The 13,746-nt window shown below is 39.7% G+C and overlaps 1 protein-coding gene across 1 annotated transcript in view; it reads left to right on the top strand.

The window, feature by feature from the left end:
• Positions 1 to 13,746, top strand: part of SUSD5 (sushi domain containing 5) — a 65,038-nt gene that overhangs the window by 10,443 nt on the left and 40,849 nt on the right. Inside the window, exon 2 of the mRNA XM_065400225.1 lies at positions 2,530 to 2,707. Coding sequence (XP_065256297.1) covers positions 2,530 to 2,707 — 178 coding nt within the window. The remainder of the gene's footprint in view (positions 1 to 2,529; positions 2,708 to 13,746) is intronic.

Below are 13,746 nucleotides of genomic sequence, written 5' to 3' on the forward strand. Positions count from 1 at the left end.
AACCAACTAAATAGGTTGTCAGAAGCTTCTGAATTTTCAATAAAGCCTCATTGAAGAGCAGTGCTTGATTTGCCATAATTACCTGCACACTAACAATAAATAAGGAAAGTTGTCCCTTAGCTCTCAGTCTTGGTTGGCTGGAAAAGGAAACAAGCTTTGGTGCAATCCTGCAAAGCTGCAATTGATATGGACTGCTGGTAAAAAAAAAATTAATGATGAGCTGCACTGCCTCAGATTACATTTTGATGGAGCTTGATCACTTACCAACTTAGTTTTCTCTTACATTCTTTTAATTAAAATGTTTGTGGATTAAAGTAGTGCTTATTAAGGTGAAGAACTAACATTTACTGCTCAAGTCAGATGCTGCATATGGTTGCCCCAGACAACTCTGCTGGTGCACCTCAGTCCTGAACAGAGACCTTCAACTGTGCTGACCTGTGTGATGGCTTAGTAATGTAGACAAATTCCCTGTTGGAGAGATCCCAAATGGTGGTGGTGAAAACATGCTCTACTTTCCTTTGGGGGTCTCACTGGATACATTAGATTTTTAGGTAGCAGTTGTGGCACCTTTTTTCAGGCTATAGTTGGTCCCAGGTCTGCCAACATCTCCTCTGATGAAGACCTTAACACAGTCATCTGCATATTTCTGATCATCAGGCTACATTACTGCCATGCACTCTATTTGTTGCCTTTGAAAAGTATTCAGAAGTTTCAGTAGTAGAAAATGTAGAGTCTTGTTGCCTTCTCTGCTCTGCACTGGCTCCAGCTCATTTCTGATGGGAATTCAAGGTGTATATACAGTGCCTACCACATCAGAGACCTAATCTTTGATTGGGGTCTCTGTGTGTTACCTGAAACATAACTCAACATTTCTCATTGCAGGAATAGTGATCCTCTTGATTGATCTCATTGTCAATTACTGGGGTTAAAATCTCTGCTGCTGATGGCAGGATGTTGTCAGTCATAGGGCCACATCTCTGGAAGTTATTCCCTCCAGCAGTCTGCTAGAGCCAAAGTTTAGTTAGATCCAAGGTGGGGGTTATCTGTTTGCTAAAGCCAGAAGTGCTTGAGGAAGGTGATGGGCCTGGCATACAATGTAGGATGGATTGCCTGAAGGGTTTCTGAGCTAGTTTAGTCAGGGCCCATGTAATCTGGGATGAGGGAATTTGCTACCTAATGCCCCAATTGCTGTCGAATTGTGCTGCAGAATCTAAGATTTTATTTAAATAAAATGTTACTTATGATAACAAAGAAGCCCTTCCTGACATAAACTGTTGTAATCTGATGTACTGCTGTCTTCCTGGGTCTGCAGACATCCAAAAACAAATGCTCTGAGACTTGCGTTAGCTCAGTGGGGTGTTAACTTGAAAACCGAATTATGAAAATGTAAATGTCAACATTGTTAATTATTTTGCCGCTTATCATTTTTTGCGGAATCATCTAGCAAATATGCTTATTCTACAAATCAATCATGTCCTAGGCTGCCTTTGATGCAAAATCCTACCTGCCCTCTGCCCAACTGCTAAAACCTCCAGCTTCTACCCCGATAAAGTCCACAATGCAGGAATGCGTTGTAAGAACAAAAATCTGCAGTGCATTGAAAATTTAAAGTCAGGGTAAAATAAACTGAGTTTAAAACAAAATCAAACAATAAGGAATACTCTGCTGATTCTATTAGTCATTTTCATATTTCATTAAATAAAAGCCTTCCACTTTTTAAAAATTTACTTGAAAGTGCTGCATATTTTCCAGTCTGCAGCTCCAGTATGATATGAAAACCATGGTGATTTGCGGCAGAATTTAGGTCCAGGTTATTGCAAAGTATATGAAGCCTTTCCTTTCCTAGTAGAGACTGGGAATTAATTTGTTGCTGATATGGAAGAGCAAGTTACATTGCTAGCTTTTTAAACTGGTATTTGTTATTTTATAAATTTGATTGATTTTATAAATTAAGTGTAAGACATGCATTACCAGTTCCTACGGGATAGATTCTGACTCTCACTATACACCCATATGAGGGAGTAAGAACCCCTATTTACGCTCCAAGAGCTATACAGACTTTGGATCCAGGTATGTAGAAGTAAGGGGAGCCACTCACCTGGGTCAGAAATATATGGAAACTTAGCCCCACTTCTCTAATTACTGATCAAAGGAGCTAAACCACATAGCTAAACATATGTGTATGTGTGTGTGTGTGTGTGCATGCACATGCTTGTATACAGGAGTAGTAATTTACTAGTGGTATAGGCCAGAAGCAAGGACCAGATCCTTAAAGGTGTTTGGATGCGCAATTCCCATTGATTTCAATAGAAATTAGGCACATAAATATCTTTAAAGATCTAGGCTTAAGTTACTAGCTCCCAAGATCAAGGAGCTCAGTTAAAATTAAACTGAGATCATAAAAGAAAATAAGTTTAATTTTTCAGTTGATAGGTTTGTCACAATCCACAATATATTTGTCTATTTATTTAATACAACACTGTGACATGTGACATGTTTTGTTGTGTGTGTCTGTCTTTGGTGCTGCAGGGAAGTTGTTCACAGTTGAATCTAGAAACAGCTCTCAGGATCTGGACCTAACCGCAGCTCAGAAATTGTGTACTGACCTGGGCGCTCGCTTAGCCACTGCGGAGGAATTGAGACGGGCTGTAGTGGACTGTTCTTTTGCCGCATGCACCAGAGGTTGGCTGGCCGACGGTACCATTAGGTAAGGAGAATGGAAACAGCAAAATCCACCCTAACCAGCATGAATGATTGCTCTCAAACAAGCTTTCCCCCTTTGGCTAATATTATTACTGAGGAATACTTAGAGTCTCAGACCTACCCATTGCTAAACCCTAGCCTCCTCCAGTAAAAACTGCAAGATTAAATGGGCGTTATTTGGCTACAGATAATCTTGTTTCAGGGTTAAACCCACTTCCACAGGCTTCCTTCTACAATCATTGCTATTACAATATTGTATCTTGTATATTACATACAACTTAAAAGATTAGATTTCTTTAAATATATAATAAAACAAAGGTGAAGTATCATTATACTGAAATATAACATTAAAATAATCATTATTACGTTAATCAAACATTTTTAACTATTCATAGACAAAAAGCTAAGTTAAGACAGAATGAAGCTTGAGGGTAGTTTGAAGGTAAAAAGATCACCACAGGAAGTTTTCAATTATCCCAAAAGCAAGCATTACTAATCCAGTGAATTCAAAGGTAAGGTTAAACTATCAAAGATTCCAAACATGTTAAGGTATGAAAATACAAAGTTAAGATCCTCAAACAATTTTGATTCTCCCCTATAGTGATACTATGAAGGGAAAATGTTGTGAAAAAAATCTAGATTATCTTTAAAAATAAGTTGTGTTTAATTTGAGGCCACAAACACTAAAATGTCTTAATCATAATTGTATGATTATTGAATGGCATCAAAACTTACTAGCATTCCTCTTGGGACATTAATTCCACCAGGTTGATCATTTGATACTTTTATGGTATACACTAAAACACGACCCCAATAAAGTTAACATTTAACAAGTAAAACAGGAATAAAAAATACATATGTGCAATTAAGCTGAGTTAATACAGCAGAAGCAGCCTTAACTTTTCAATTTCTTGACTTGGGCGTGCTTGATTTCTCAAGCTTAACATTGCAGTATTTTTATATTTAGTTATCTTGTTTCTTTAAAGGAAAAATAAAAAAAGAAATCCGGAGCTATTTGGCATGGGGAGATTACAAGCTGCACTTGATTGACTTCAACATTCCTTGAATAGGTCAAGAATTATAGTTGGCACCATTGCCACTAAAAATCCTTCATCTCATATGTATGTCTCAGCTAAGCTCTCAGTTTAAGGGCACCACTAAAGCTGAAGGGCTGATTTGCAGAACCAACATTTTAAAAGCTCCATGAAAAACCTTAAATAAAAATTCTAATGGCTATGTGCGAATCTGGCATCTCTAAATGCTCGTAACTGTAAAACCACGGAACCGTTTTTTGTCTTCAAATTTGGCTTGATTTTTTTACTTTAATTGAGACGTACAAGACAACCACAGAGTGAACCTTCTTCTGGAAACTATTTTGTTATTTATGTAAGTGAATTAATTGTAACAGGAAATTGTAATAGGAAAAGTATATTTTTCACATTCGGGTAACTAAGGAACAATTAAAGCACTTTTCCTTTGCAACCCAAAAAAGAATTTGTTTGAGAGAGTTCTGAGCAATGGAAGAAAGTGGAATGTACATATGGATTCTGGATTTCATCCAATGTGTTATTAGTGCCCTCTATATAATAATTGTATGGGTGTTTTTTTTCTCCTAATGATGATTGGCGGAACAGTTTTCTGTATTCATGGAATTGTAAGAGGTTTTCAGAAATAGCTGACATCTAGGTCAGATGTTTACCAGAACACATAATTATTATGACTGATCAGTATTCTGACTCATTCGTTCCTTCTATGTATATCTAAGTGTTGCATAGACCTCTGCAGAAAGAAAAAAAATTGTACCTACTTGTGAAATAACAGTGGGTACAAATCACACACCAGACTGGACTAAGCAATAGACTAAAGGACGTGCTAAAAAGATGTAGAATTCCACATACATCTAGGCTCAAATCAGAACTGAAATCATCCACTCAAATTCAAATCCCACAGGGTATGTCTACGCTGCAATAAAACACTGTGTCTGGCCTCGGTCAGCTGACTCGGGCTCATGGGGCTCAGGCTGAGGGGCTATAAAATTGCAGGGTAGACTTTCAGGCTTGGGCTGGATGCTGGCCTCTGGGACCCGCCCCTCCCTCACGAGGTCTCAGAACCTGGGCTCCAGTACGAACCCAGATGTCTACGCTGCAATTTTATAGCCCCCTGCAAGCTGGAGTCAGCTGACCCGGGCCAGCCACGGGGGTTTTATTGCAGTGTAGACATATGCAGAGTGACCCCCCTCTTCCATTCTATTTGGTATTCAGAGTGTGGTATCCTCTTAACCATGGTGACTCCTAAGCAGCAATAGTTCTAGGACTGAGAATGGTAAATAAAAAACATGTGCAGCTTTTGTTAACAGCTCTGCTACATGCTTTACCAATAACAGTTTCTATAGCAGTTGGCACTTTACAGACATGTAGAAAGACATATACCCATCCCAAAGGATTTACAGAAAAGTGCCTGATTTTGCAACTCTCACTCACGCAAGTAGGCCTATTGACTCCAAACAGTCAAGTAAGGCTTCATAGGCCTGCTGGATCCTTAAACCCAATGGTATGAGGTGCTGAGCCCTCTCATTTGAAGGGATCAGTGGGGGTTGAGTGCAGTCAACACCTCACAGGAAATGCTCAGCACCTTGCAGGATTGGGCTGTAGGCATGAAGCATACAGACAGAGAATGTGGGGTTGGAAGAATCAAATAGGCTTTTGTTATTTCCCTATTTACATGAGAGAGGATTTCTTCATTCTCAGAGAAATTGTATCTGGATGTTTTCAATTTTAATCAAAACAAATTCACAATTCTAAATTGTATAATATACAGTACCAAGTTAAACTCTTAAGTGCAGTGTCATTTAAAACCTTGTTTGAAGCAGGAATGAATTAATCTACAGGAAGAGCATTTCATTTTTTAAACTTAATGAAGGAACATGGTTTAGCTATAAATCCAACAGTTTGGATCTTTTTGTAAGGGATTCAAAAGGTCAAACACACTGGAGTCTTACTTTGTGTATAATAGTAAAAATTACTTACTTCATAGCCTTTTTATTAAGGCTTATTTCTATCAACAGTAACTAATAAATGCTATTCTAAGGATTAACAAGTCAATGTACTATATTAGATTTCCATCAGCTATATACTTGCAATAGCAAACCACACAGGAACTTTATATGGCATCTGAAAAAAATTAAAAAGCACTTTGTTCTTTAAACACACAATCCTATATATGATTCACAGTATCCTATTTTGGACATGATAGCAAAATTCCAAGGATCCGTCAGCCAAAGATAAATTTTTAGTCTACCCCAGAAATAGCACACTGAGTAGTGGTGCTTTGGGCTGCAGTAGTGGATAATAACAGAGGACTAAAAGTCAGAAAATGCAGGCTCAAAAGTTCAGAACTGGATGCCTAAGATCAGGCATTGAGTCCTTACTTAGGCACACAGAGCGTATGTCTACACTGGAGATGTAAGGTGTAATTTCCAACTAGAGCAGACATATCCGTGCTAACCAGAGTGGTGCAAGTGGTGCTAGCTGCCTGAATATGTATCTAGGGTCTTAGATGACACTGTATTCCGGACAGTGCCCATCCTGCCACTTGCACCACCACACTTACACTTCTGTTTTTAGTGCTCTAGCTTGATCAGAGCCAGCGCAGATATGTCTCCTTGAGCTGGAAATTACACCTTCCAGCTCCAGTGTAGTCATATCCAAAGGGACATGGATTGATTTCACTGGTCTACAATTTTTGAGAAGTCGTCTGCTTCAGAGATAAAATGTGCTATTTATTATGTATTTTGATGTGCTGAATTCAAATATGACAATTAAAACAACTGATTGGCTACTGTTTCTAAGATATTTAAGTTTTTACATTTTATGTCTATGTATATTGTGTAGATAGTAGAGTTTTAATCATAAATTGTAAACCTAGGTCTTTTCATGTGTTTATGGTTGCTTTACATGATAATATTTCACCTGTCCTGTTTATGTAACACTTTAAAAATCAGCAAAAGGGTTATATAAATAAAATTTATTATGAAACAAAAGGCAAAAAACTATTATGTACATAGTTTAGTCCTATTCAGTGTCTATTCGGCGCTTCTTGGCTTGTCTCTTGTATTCATTAAATGGAGCATCTCTTGTCACTGTCCAGCAATAGTCTGCAAGCATTGATGGGCTCCATTTGCCCTGATAGCGTTTCTCCATTGTTGCAATGTCCTGGTGAAATCGCTCGCCGTGCTCGTCGCTCACTGCTCCGCAGTTCGGTGGAAAAAAATCTAGATGAGAGTGCAAAAAATGTATCTTTAGTGACATGTTGCAACCAAGGCTTTTGTATGCCTTGAGGAGGTTTTCCACCAACAACCTGGAGTTGTCTGCCTTGTTGTTTCCGAGAAAATTTATTGTCACTAACTGGAAGGCTTTCCATGCCGTCTTTTCCATGCCACGCAGTGCATGGTCAAATGCATCATCTCGAAGAAGTTCACGAATCTGAGGACCAACAAGGACACCTTCCTTTATCTTAGCTTCACTTAACCTTGGAAATTTTCCACGGAGGTACTTGAAAGCTGCTTGTGTTTTGTCAATGGCCTTGACAAAGTTCTTCATCAGACCCAGCTTGATGTGTAAGGGTGGTAACAAAATCTTCCTTGATTCAACAAGTGGTAGATGCTGAACACTTTTCCTCCCAGGCTCCAATGACTGTCGGAGTGGCCAATCTTTCTTGATGTAGTGGGAATCTCTTGCACGATTATCCCATTCGCAGAGAAAACAGCAGTACTTTGTGTATCCAGTCTGCAGACCAAGCAAGAGAGCAACAACCTTCAAATCGCCACAAAGCTGCCACTGATGTTGGTCATAGTTTATGCACCTCAAAAGTTGTTTCATGTTGTCATAGGTTTCCTTCATATGGACTGCATGACCAACTGGAATTAATGGCAAAACATTGCCATTATGCAGTAAAACAGCTTTAAGACTCGTCTTCGATGAATCAATGAACAGTCTCCACTCATCTGGATCGTGAACGATGTTGAGGGCTGCCATCACACCATCGATGTTGCTGCAGGCTACAAGATCACCTTCCATGAAGAAGAATGGGACAAGATCCTTTTGACGGTCACGGAACATGGAAACCCTAACATCACCTGCCAGGAGATTCCACTGCTGTAGTCTGGAACCCAACAGCTCTGCCTTACTCTTGGGTAGTTCCAAATCCCTGACAAGGTCATTCAGTTCACCTTGTGTTATGAGGTGTGGTTCAGAGGAGGAGGATGGGAGAAAATGTGGGTCCTGTGACATTGATGGTTCAGGACCAGAAGTTTCATCCTCTTCCTCTTCCTCATCTGACTCAAGTGAGAATGATTCTGGTGCATCAGGAACCGGCAGTCCTTCTCCGTGGGGTACTGGGCGTATAGCTGATGGAATGTTTGGATAATGCACAGTCCACTTTTTCTTCTTTGACACACCTTTCCCAACTGGAGGCACCATGCAGAAGTAACAATTGCTGGTATGATCTGTTGGCTCTCTCCAAATCATTGGCACTGCAAAAGGCATAGATTTCCTTTTCCTGTTCAACCACTGGCGAAGATTTGTTGCACAAGTGTTGCAGCATATGTGTGGGGCCCACCGCTTGTCCTGATCTCCAATTTTGCAGCCAAAATAAAGGTGATAGGCTTTCTTAACCATAGTGGTTATACTGCGCTTTTGTGATGCAAAAGTCACTTCACCACAAACATAGCAGAAGTTATCTGCACTGTTCACACAAGTACGAGGCATCTCTGCTCACTTTGGCTAAACAGAAATGTGTCCCTTTGCAAAATCAAACACTGACAAATAAGAGAGCACGACACTGTATGATTTCTAGAGCTGATATAGGGCAATTTGTTCAACAGAGTGATGTAAGCTTCGTTATGATTGCATCATCCATGACTTCTAGGAATAACATGATGCAATTCATATCATGTATGACGCAATACCAGCTTCAGATTGCATCATTCATTGTTTTGCCTAAAAAGCAAGTACTGTCCAAACCCAGTCACAGATTTATTCATAGATCCAGTCAAAGATGTATTTTAGTCATTTCTGGTTTAAATTGAGATCCCTTCCCTTTATAACTCACTTATCCTCCGCCATTCCCAAGTCAAGGGTCGTATATACTGACCCAATAGCATATCTTGAAAACTAGAGCCAATCAACAATTTTAAGCATCATTTTCGTTCTCAGTGACCCAGAATTAGTAAAGTTTGACTACATTTATTTCAGAAGCATTTTGGCTGTAGAGCAGTGTTTTCAGAGATCATGAGTGACCAAAATTCCCACTGAATTTACTGTGAGGCAAATTTTCACTCTCTGATTCAGAGTGCCTCGGATTTTGGGTACTAAACTTTAGACACATAGATCCAGACTTTTAAAGATATTTAGATGTTTCACTGCTCAGCATTGCAAAGCCTAAGTGATTTAGGCAGTTAAATCTCATTTTCTGAAGTGATTTAGGCTTGTAAGTCTACGTTCCATTGACTTTCAGTGAGATTTTGTTTGCATATAAAATGATGCAAACAAATTGTTACGGTTGAAAGGATCAAACAGCTAGAACGCACTTAGGCACAGATGCTGCAAGAATTTATTATCATGTAATTCCATTTATTTCAATAGTAAAGTTAAGCATGTGCATAAGTCTTGGCAGGACCACATCCTTATGCAGTAGGAGGGAAAATCTAAAGATTTACTTCCTACTCACACATGCATGTGTGAATGAACGTGCATGCACATGAACGCTTTTTATGTAAAATGAGCCCATCAAGTGCAGTGTTGTTTTTCCAGGAGGAAAAAATGCATCAGAGGGGTACGGTTTTGGGGGGGGTGGGGGGTGGGGGCCTAAGGCAGACTTTCTGATGAGGTTTTCCAAGTTTTCATTTTTTTGAACTTCTGTATCACTGAAATATTTACATGAACATAACTTGTATTGTGTTTATGATGCCAGAAATTAGATTCTGGTATCAACTTGAGAATGACATCTTTAACTATTCTAGAAAGTTAAAAAGGAAGTAATGAGACCATCAATTTTTATGATGTAGTATATTTTAATAGTTCATTAATATTGTTTTAACTTTGTAAGCCTTCAAAACAATTTTTAAGAATAACAATATTTTGAACACATATATGTATGATATGAAGAGTTATCAGGTCTCCCCTCAGTCTTCCTTTCTCAAGAATAAAAATAACCAGTTTTCTTTTTAACCTATCCTCATAGGTCAGGTTTTCAAAACCTTTTATCATTTTTGTTGCTCTCCTCTGGACTTTCTCTAATTTATCCACATCTTTCTTAAAGTGTTGTGCCTAAAACTGGACACAATACTCCAGCTGAGGCCTCACCAGTGCCAAGTAGAGTGGTACAATTGCATAGTCCCTGCATCCCTGGGATGGAGCATGCTCAGTGAAGATGGAATCTTGGAAAAATTTAGCTGCCAAAGTCTAACAAGTCTCTGCTAAGCATATGGGAACAGATTTTTAAAAGGCTTTCAACTTGGCAATTCAGAAATTCAAGCAGATTTTCAAAAGAACAGCAAAAAATAAATAAAAATAAAAATAAAAAAAAACCCACCCTTGCCATCAAGTGCATCCCTGCTAAAATGTCATGTCCCTGCTCTAAAGTATGGAGGTGCTATAGTTTCTCAATGAAACATTCATAAGAATTTTTTTTTAGCATGGGCAAAACAGTGTATTTTTCCCTAATCTAATCCTTGGAAATGTCTGAACCATTTTTTGCTGGAACTTTCCCAAAAAATTCAGCCTAAGGTAGATGCCAGCACGGGAAGTTTCAGCCTGTGTTAATCAAAATTATAAGCAACTCAAAATAGGATCTTATAATGGTAAGTTTGGGTAGCCATAAGTATAGACAGTGCTAACAGCTTCATCTATAATATACTACTGTTTGCGCCTCTTAGTTCTGTAGAGACACCATAGCTGAGATGGAGAGAGATGGATTCTATGCCCTTTTTTGTTCAACATTAACAGAATTGTATACTTAGTTCGAATTTGTCACTTGTGTTAAAACTCATTAAATGCAATAGGATGGCATAGGTGTTACTGAGGGCCTAACTGGAAGACGGTGGGATTGCATAAGTGCCAGTGAGAACATAATTTGTTCTACAGAACCTTAATTGTAGGTGAGGAAGATTTATAAGGAAAAAAGAGACTATCTTGACTCCAGGGTCTCGAGCTGAGTTTTCAGGGCTTGCAGGTAGGGAAAAACAAAACACGTATTTTGCTTGTAAATGGAGCATATTTTATCTGAAATCACAGACACAAAAAATGTGGGTGTCAGTTTCAAGAGTCACTTTTCACAGTAGTGTCATCAGACGCTACCGGTATGGTGCTCTGCTCTGTTCAATGTTGATATCAGTCGGCTACGTGCGTATGTTCCCTCTGTGTGCTGCCCCGGCTCTGCGCAGATAGCTGACACAGCAGACCCCGAGAGAACCCCCAAAGACCACAGACTCTGATAAAGTACGAAGGCACCCGGCCAGGTTTATTGTCAAACAAAGCACAGTAATAGTTCCCCGCAGACTCTACAGGACATACTACGAATATCTGCCCCTGACAATGGACTGGTTCAGTCAGTGGCGGGACTCTCCACTACCCTCTAGGCCAGACAAAGACACCCCCCCAGGGATGCATTCTTATACACAGATACAAACAAGTATCACTCCTGACGTATTGAGGTGCAACCCCTCTACGTAGCAAGGTACAACCAGGGCCGGCTCCAGGTTTTTTGCCGCCCCAAGCAAAAAAGGGGCCGGAGTGCCGCCGCCGAAGCAAAAAAACAAAACAAAAACAAAATGGAGTGCCGCCCCTTGAAAATGGCCACCCCAAGCACATGCTTGGAACACTGGTGCCTAGAGCCGGTCCTGGGTACAACCCATCTAAGCAGTAAGGTGCCGCCTCTCACCTTGTACATGTTGGTTCGAACAAAACAACTCTATCCATCATATTACCCTTTTGACCCTATCGTTAGGATGGGTCAGCCTGTTCCTTGTTATCTGAGTGGAATGTGCCAGTATCAGAGTGTTCTGGTACCATATGTTTATATCTGTAGTATCCAATACATTGTAGGTATATGTTAGTGCAACCTCAGCCCTTTCCTTGCCAGCTTCTGTAAGCAGGACCTGCCTCTGGCTCACAGCTTAATTTTGCTTTATATTAGCAAAGTCTTGACCATTACTTTAGCTCAGGCCTTAGGCTTCATACCGGGCCTCTGATACCAAGGGTTTATGTGTCAGGGCCTCATCTTACTACAAGTAGTAGTGCACTTTGTGCCATTTTTGTGCCTATCCACTCACCCAGTAATGGCCCCTAAGCACATCTTGTATCAGTCTTAGAAAGGTTTATATTGTTTACCAGATTCACAGCTGCAGTAGAATAACAACTATTCGTCTTTACTTTTAAGACCCTCCATGGACTATTTCATCCTATTTATCATTTTTCATATTCTATCAGACGTATATTCCCACCTCCACTGTCAGCGATGCCAGACTTCATTGTCTAATTGTCTAATTTTCCATTAAACAACTTCATGCTCTTCTCCTGTCCCCCATTATGCTTAGAAAGAGCACCCTGTACAAATCTGCAAAACCACCACGTTGCTTCCTTCAGATTGCTTCCTAAAACTCACCTCTGCTTCAACACCTACAAAAAACTTGACACTGGTTAGCTGGTGTGCTCTGACTGCTGCTTATCACACAGATCATAATTTTCTCATTGTTACCTTTTATTCCTCTATTTGTTTGCTTTATCCCCCTACTGTAGGATAGTCCAATAGTTAAAGCATTGCTCTAGGACTCAGGAGATGTGGGTTTAATTCTCTACTCTACCACAGACTTATTGTGTGACCTTGGGCAAGTCACTTGCCTCTCTGTACTTCAGTTCCTCTTCTATAAAATGGGGATAATGGCACTGCCCTACCTCACAGGGGAGTTGTGAGGTGGTCAGATACTACAGTGAGGAAGGCCAGATCTACTTAAGATAGATTTTGACCATCAGCTTTTCGGGGCAGAGATCACATTTTTGTTATGGAGCTGATGCCTTTAGACATTAGAGATTAATTAATCCTCACAACACCTCTGAGATATAGGTAGGTGAGTAAATATTATTCCCATTCTATAGGTGCAGTAACTGAGGCATATATATGCTGCAGCTGGAGGTGTAATCTCCAGTTTGGGTAGACAAAAACACAGTAGTTTTAATCCAGGTAGTGCACTAAAAACAGCAGCTTAAACAAGGCAGCACAGCTGGTGGCACGGGGCAACCTTGTGAGTATACGCACAGGATCTTGGAGGAGATTATACTCGGGTGGCTAGCCTATGCTGCTGCATGCGCCGCTGTGGCTACTCTGCTATTTGTAGCATGCTAGCTTGATCAAAGCTAGTGCATACATCCACTTGAGCTGAAAACTGCACAGTGTAGATATACCCTGAGACAGAAAAGTGAAGTGATTTGCCTACGATGTTGCAAATCAGTGTCAAACAGATTAACTGAACAAATATGATAAAATACTAAGGGTATTATTTTAATAAATTTTTTTGAATTATTGGTGATAATAGGAAATCCTGGGATCTTTACCTAATTTGTACTCAGGCAAAACTCCTATTAAATCCTATTAAACTCCCACTTTAATAGGAGTTTACTTGAGTAAAGAACTAAAAAAGACAGAAGGCCAAATTCTGCTCTGATTTAAACTGTTTTCAATCTGGAGTACACTGTGGAAGCCAACATTGTTGCTGTGGATTTACACTGTTGTAAGTGAAGCATCATATGGCCCTTAGGCAGGACTTGGGATTTGTCCCAATGTTTAGACATACTGTGCACAAACTGAAACTTGCTATCACTCTTTCAAATGCCAGTCCTAAACTTTTAGTGCTTCCTGTGCCCTTGAATTAATATATGAATTAATATATGACCAGGCATTTAAAAAAATTACTTGTCTCTCTTATCTATTCTTTACCAGAATGGCCTTTTCCACATTACTACCCCAGTGCAAGCTCCTCAGAAGTTCAGT

The sequence above is a fragment of the Emys orbicularis genome, chromosome 2 (genome assembly GCF_028017835.1).
Source record: "Emys orbicularis isolate rEmyOrb1 chromosome 2, rEmyOrb1.hap1, whole genome shotgun sequence".
Lineage (NCBI taxonomy): Eukaryota > Metazoa > Chordata > Testudines > Emydidae > Emys > Emys orbicularis.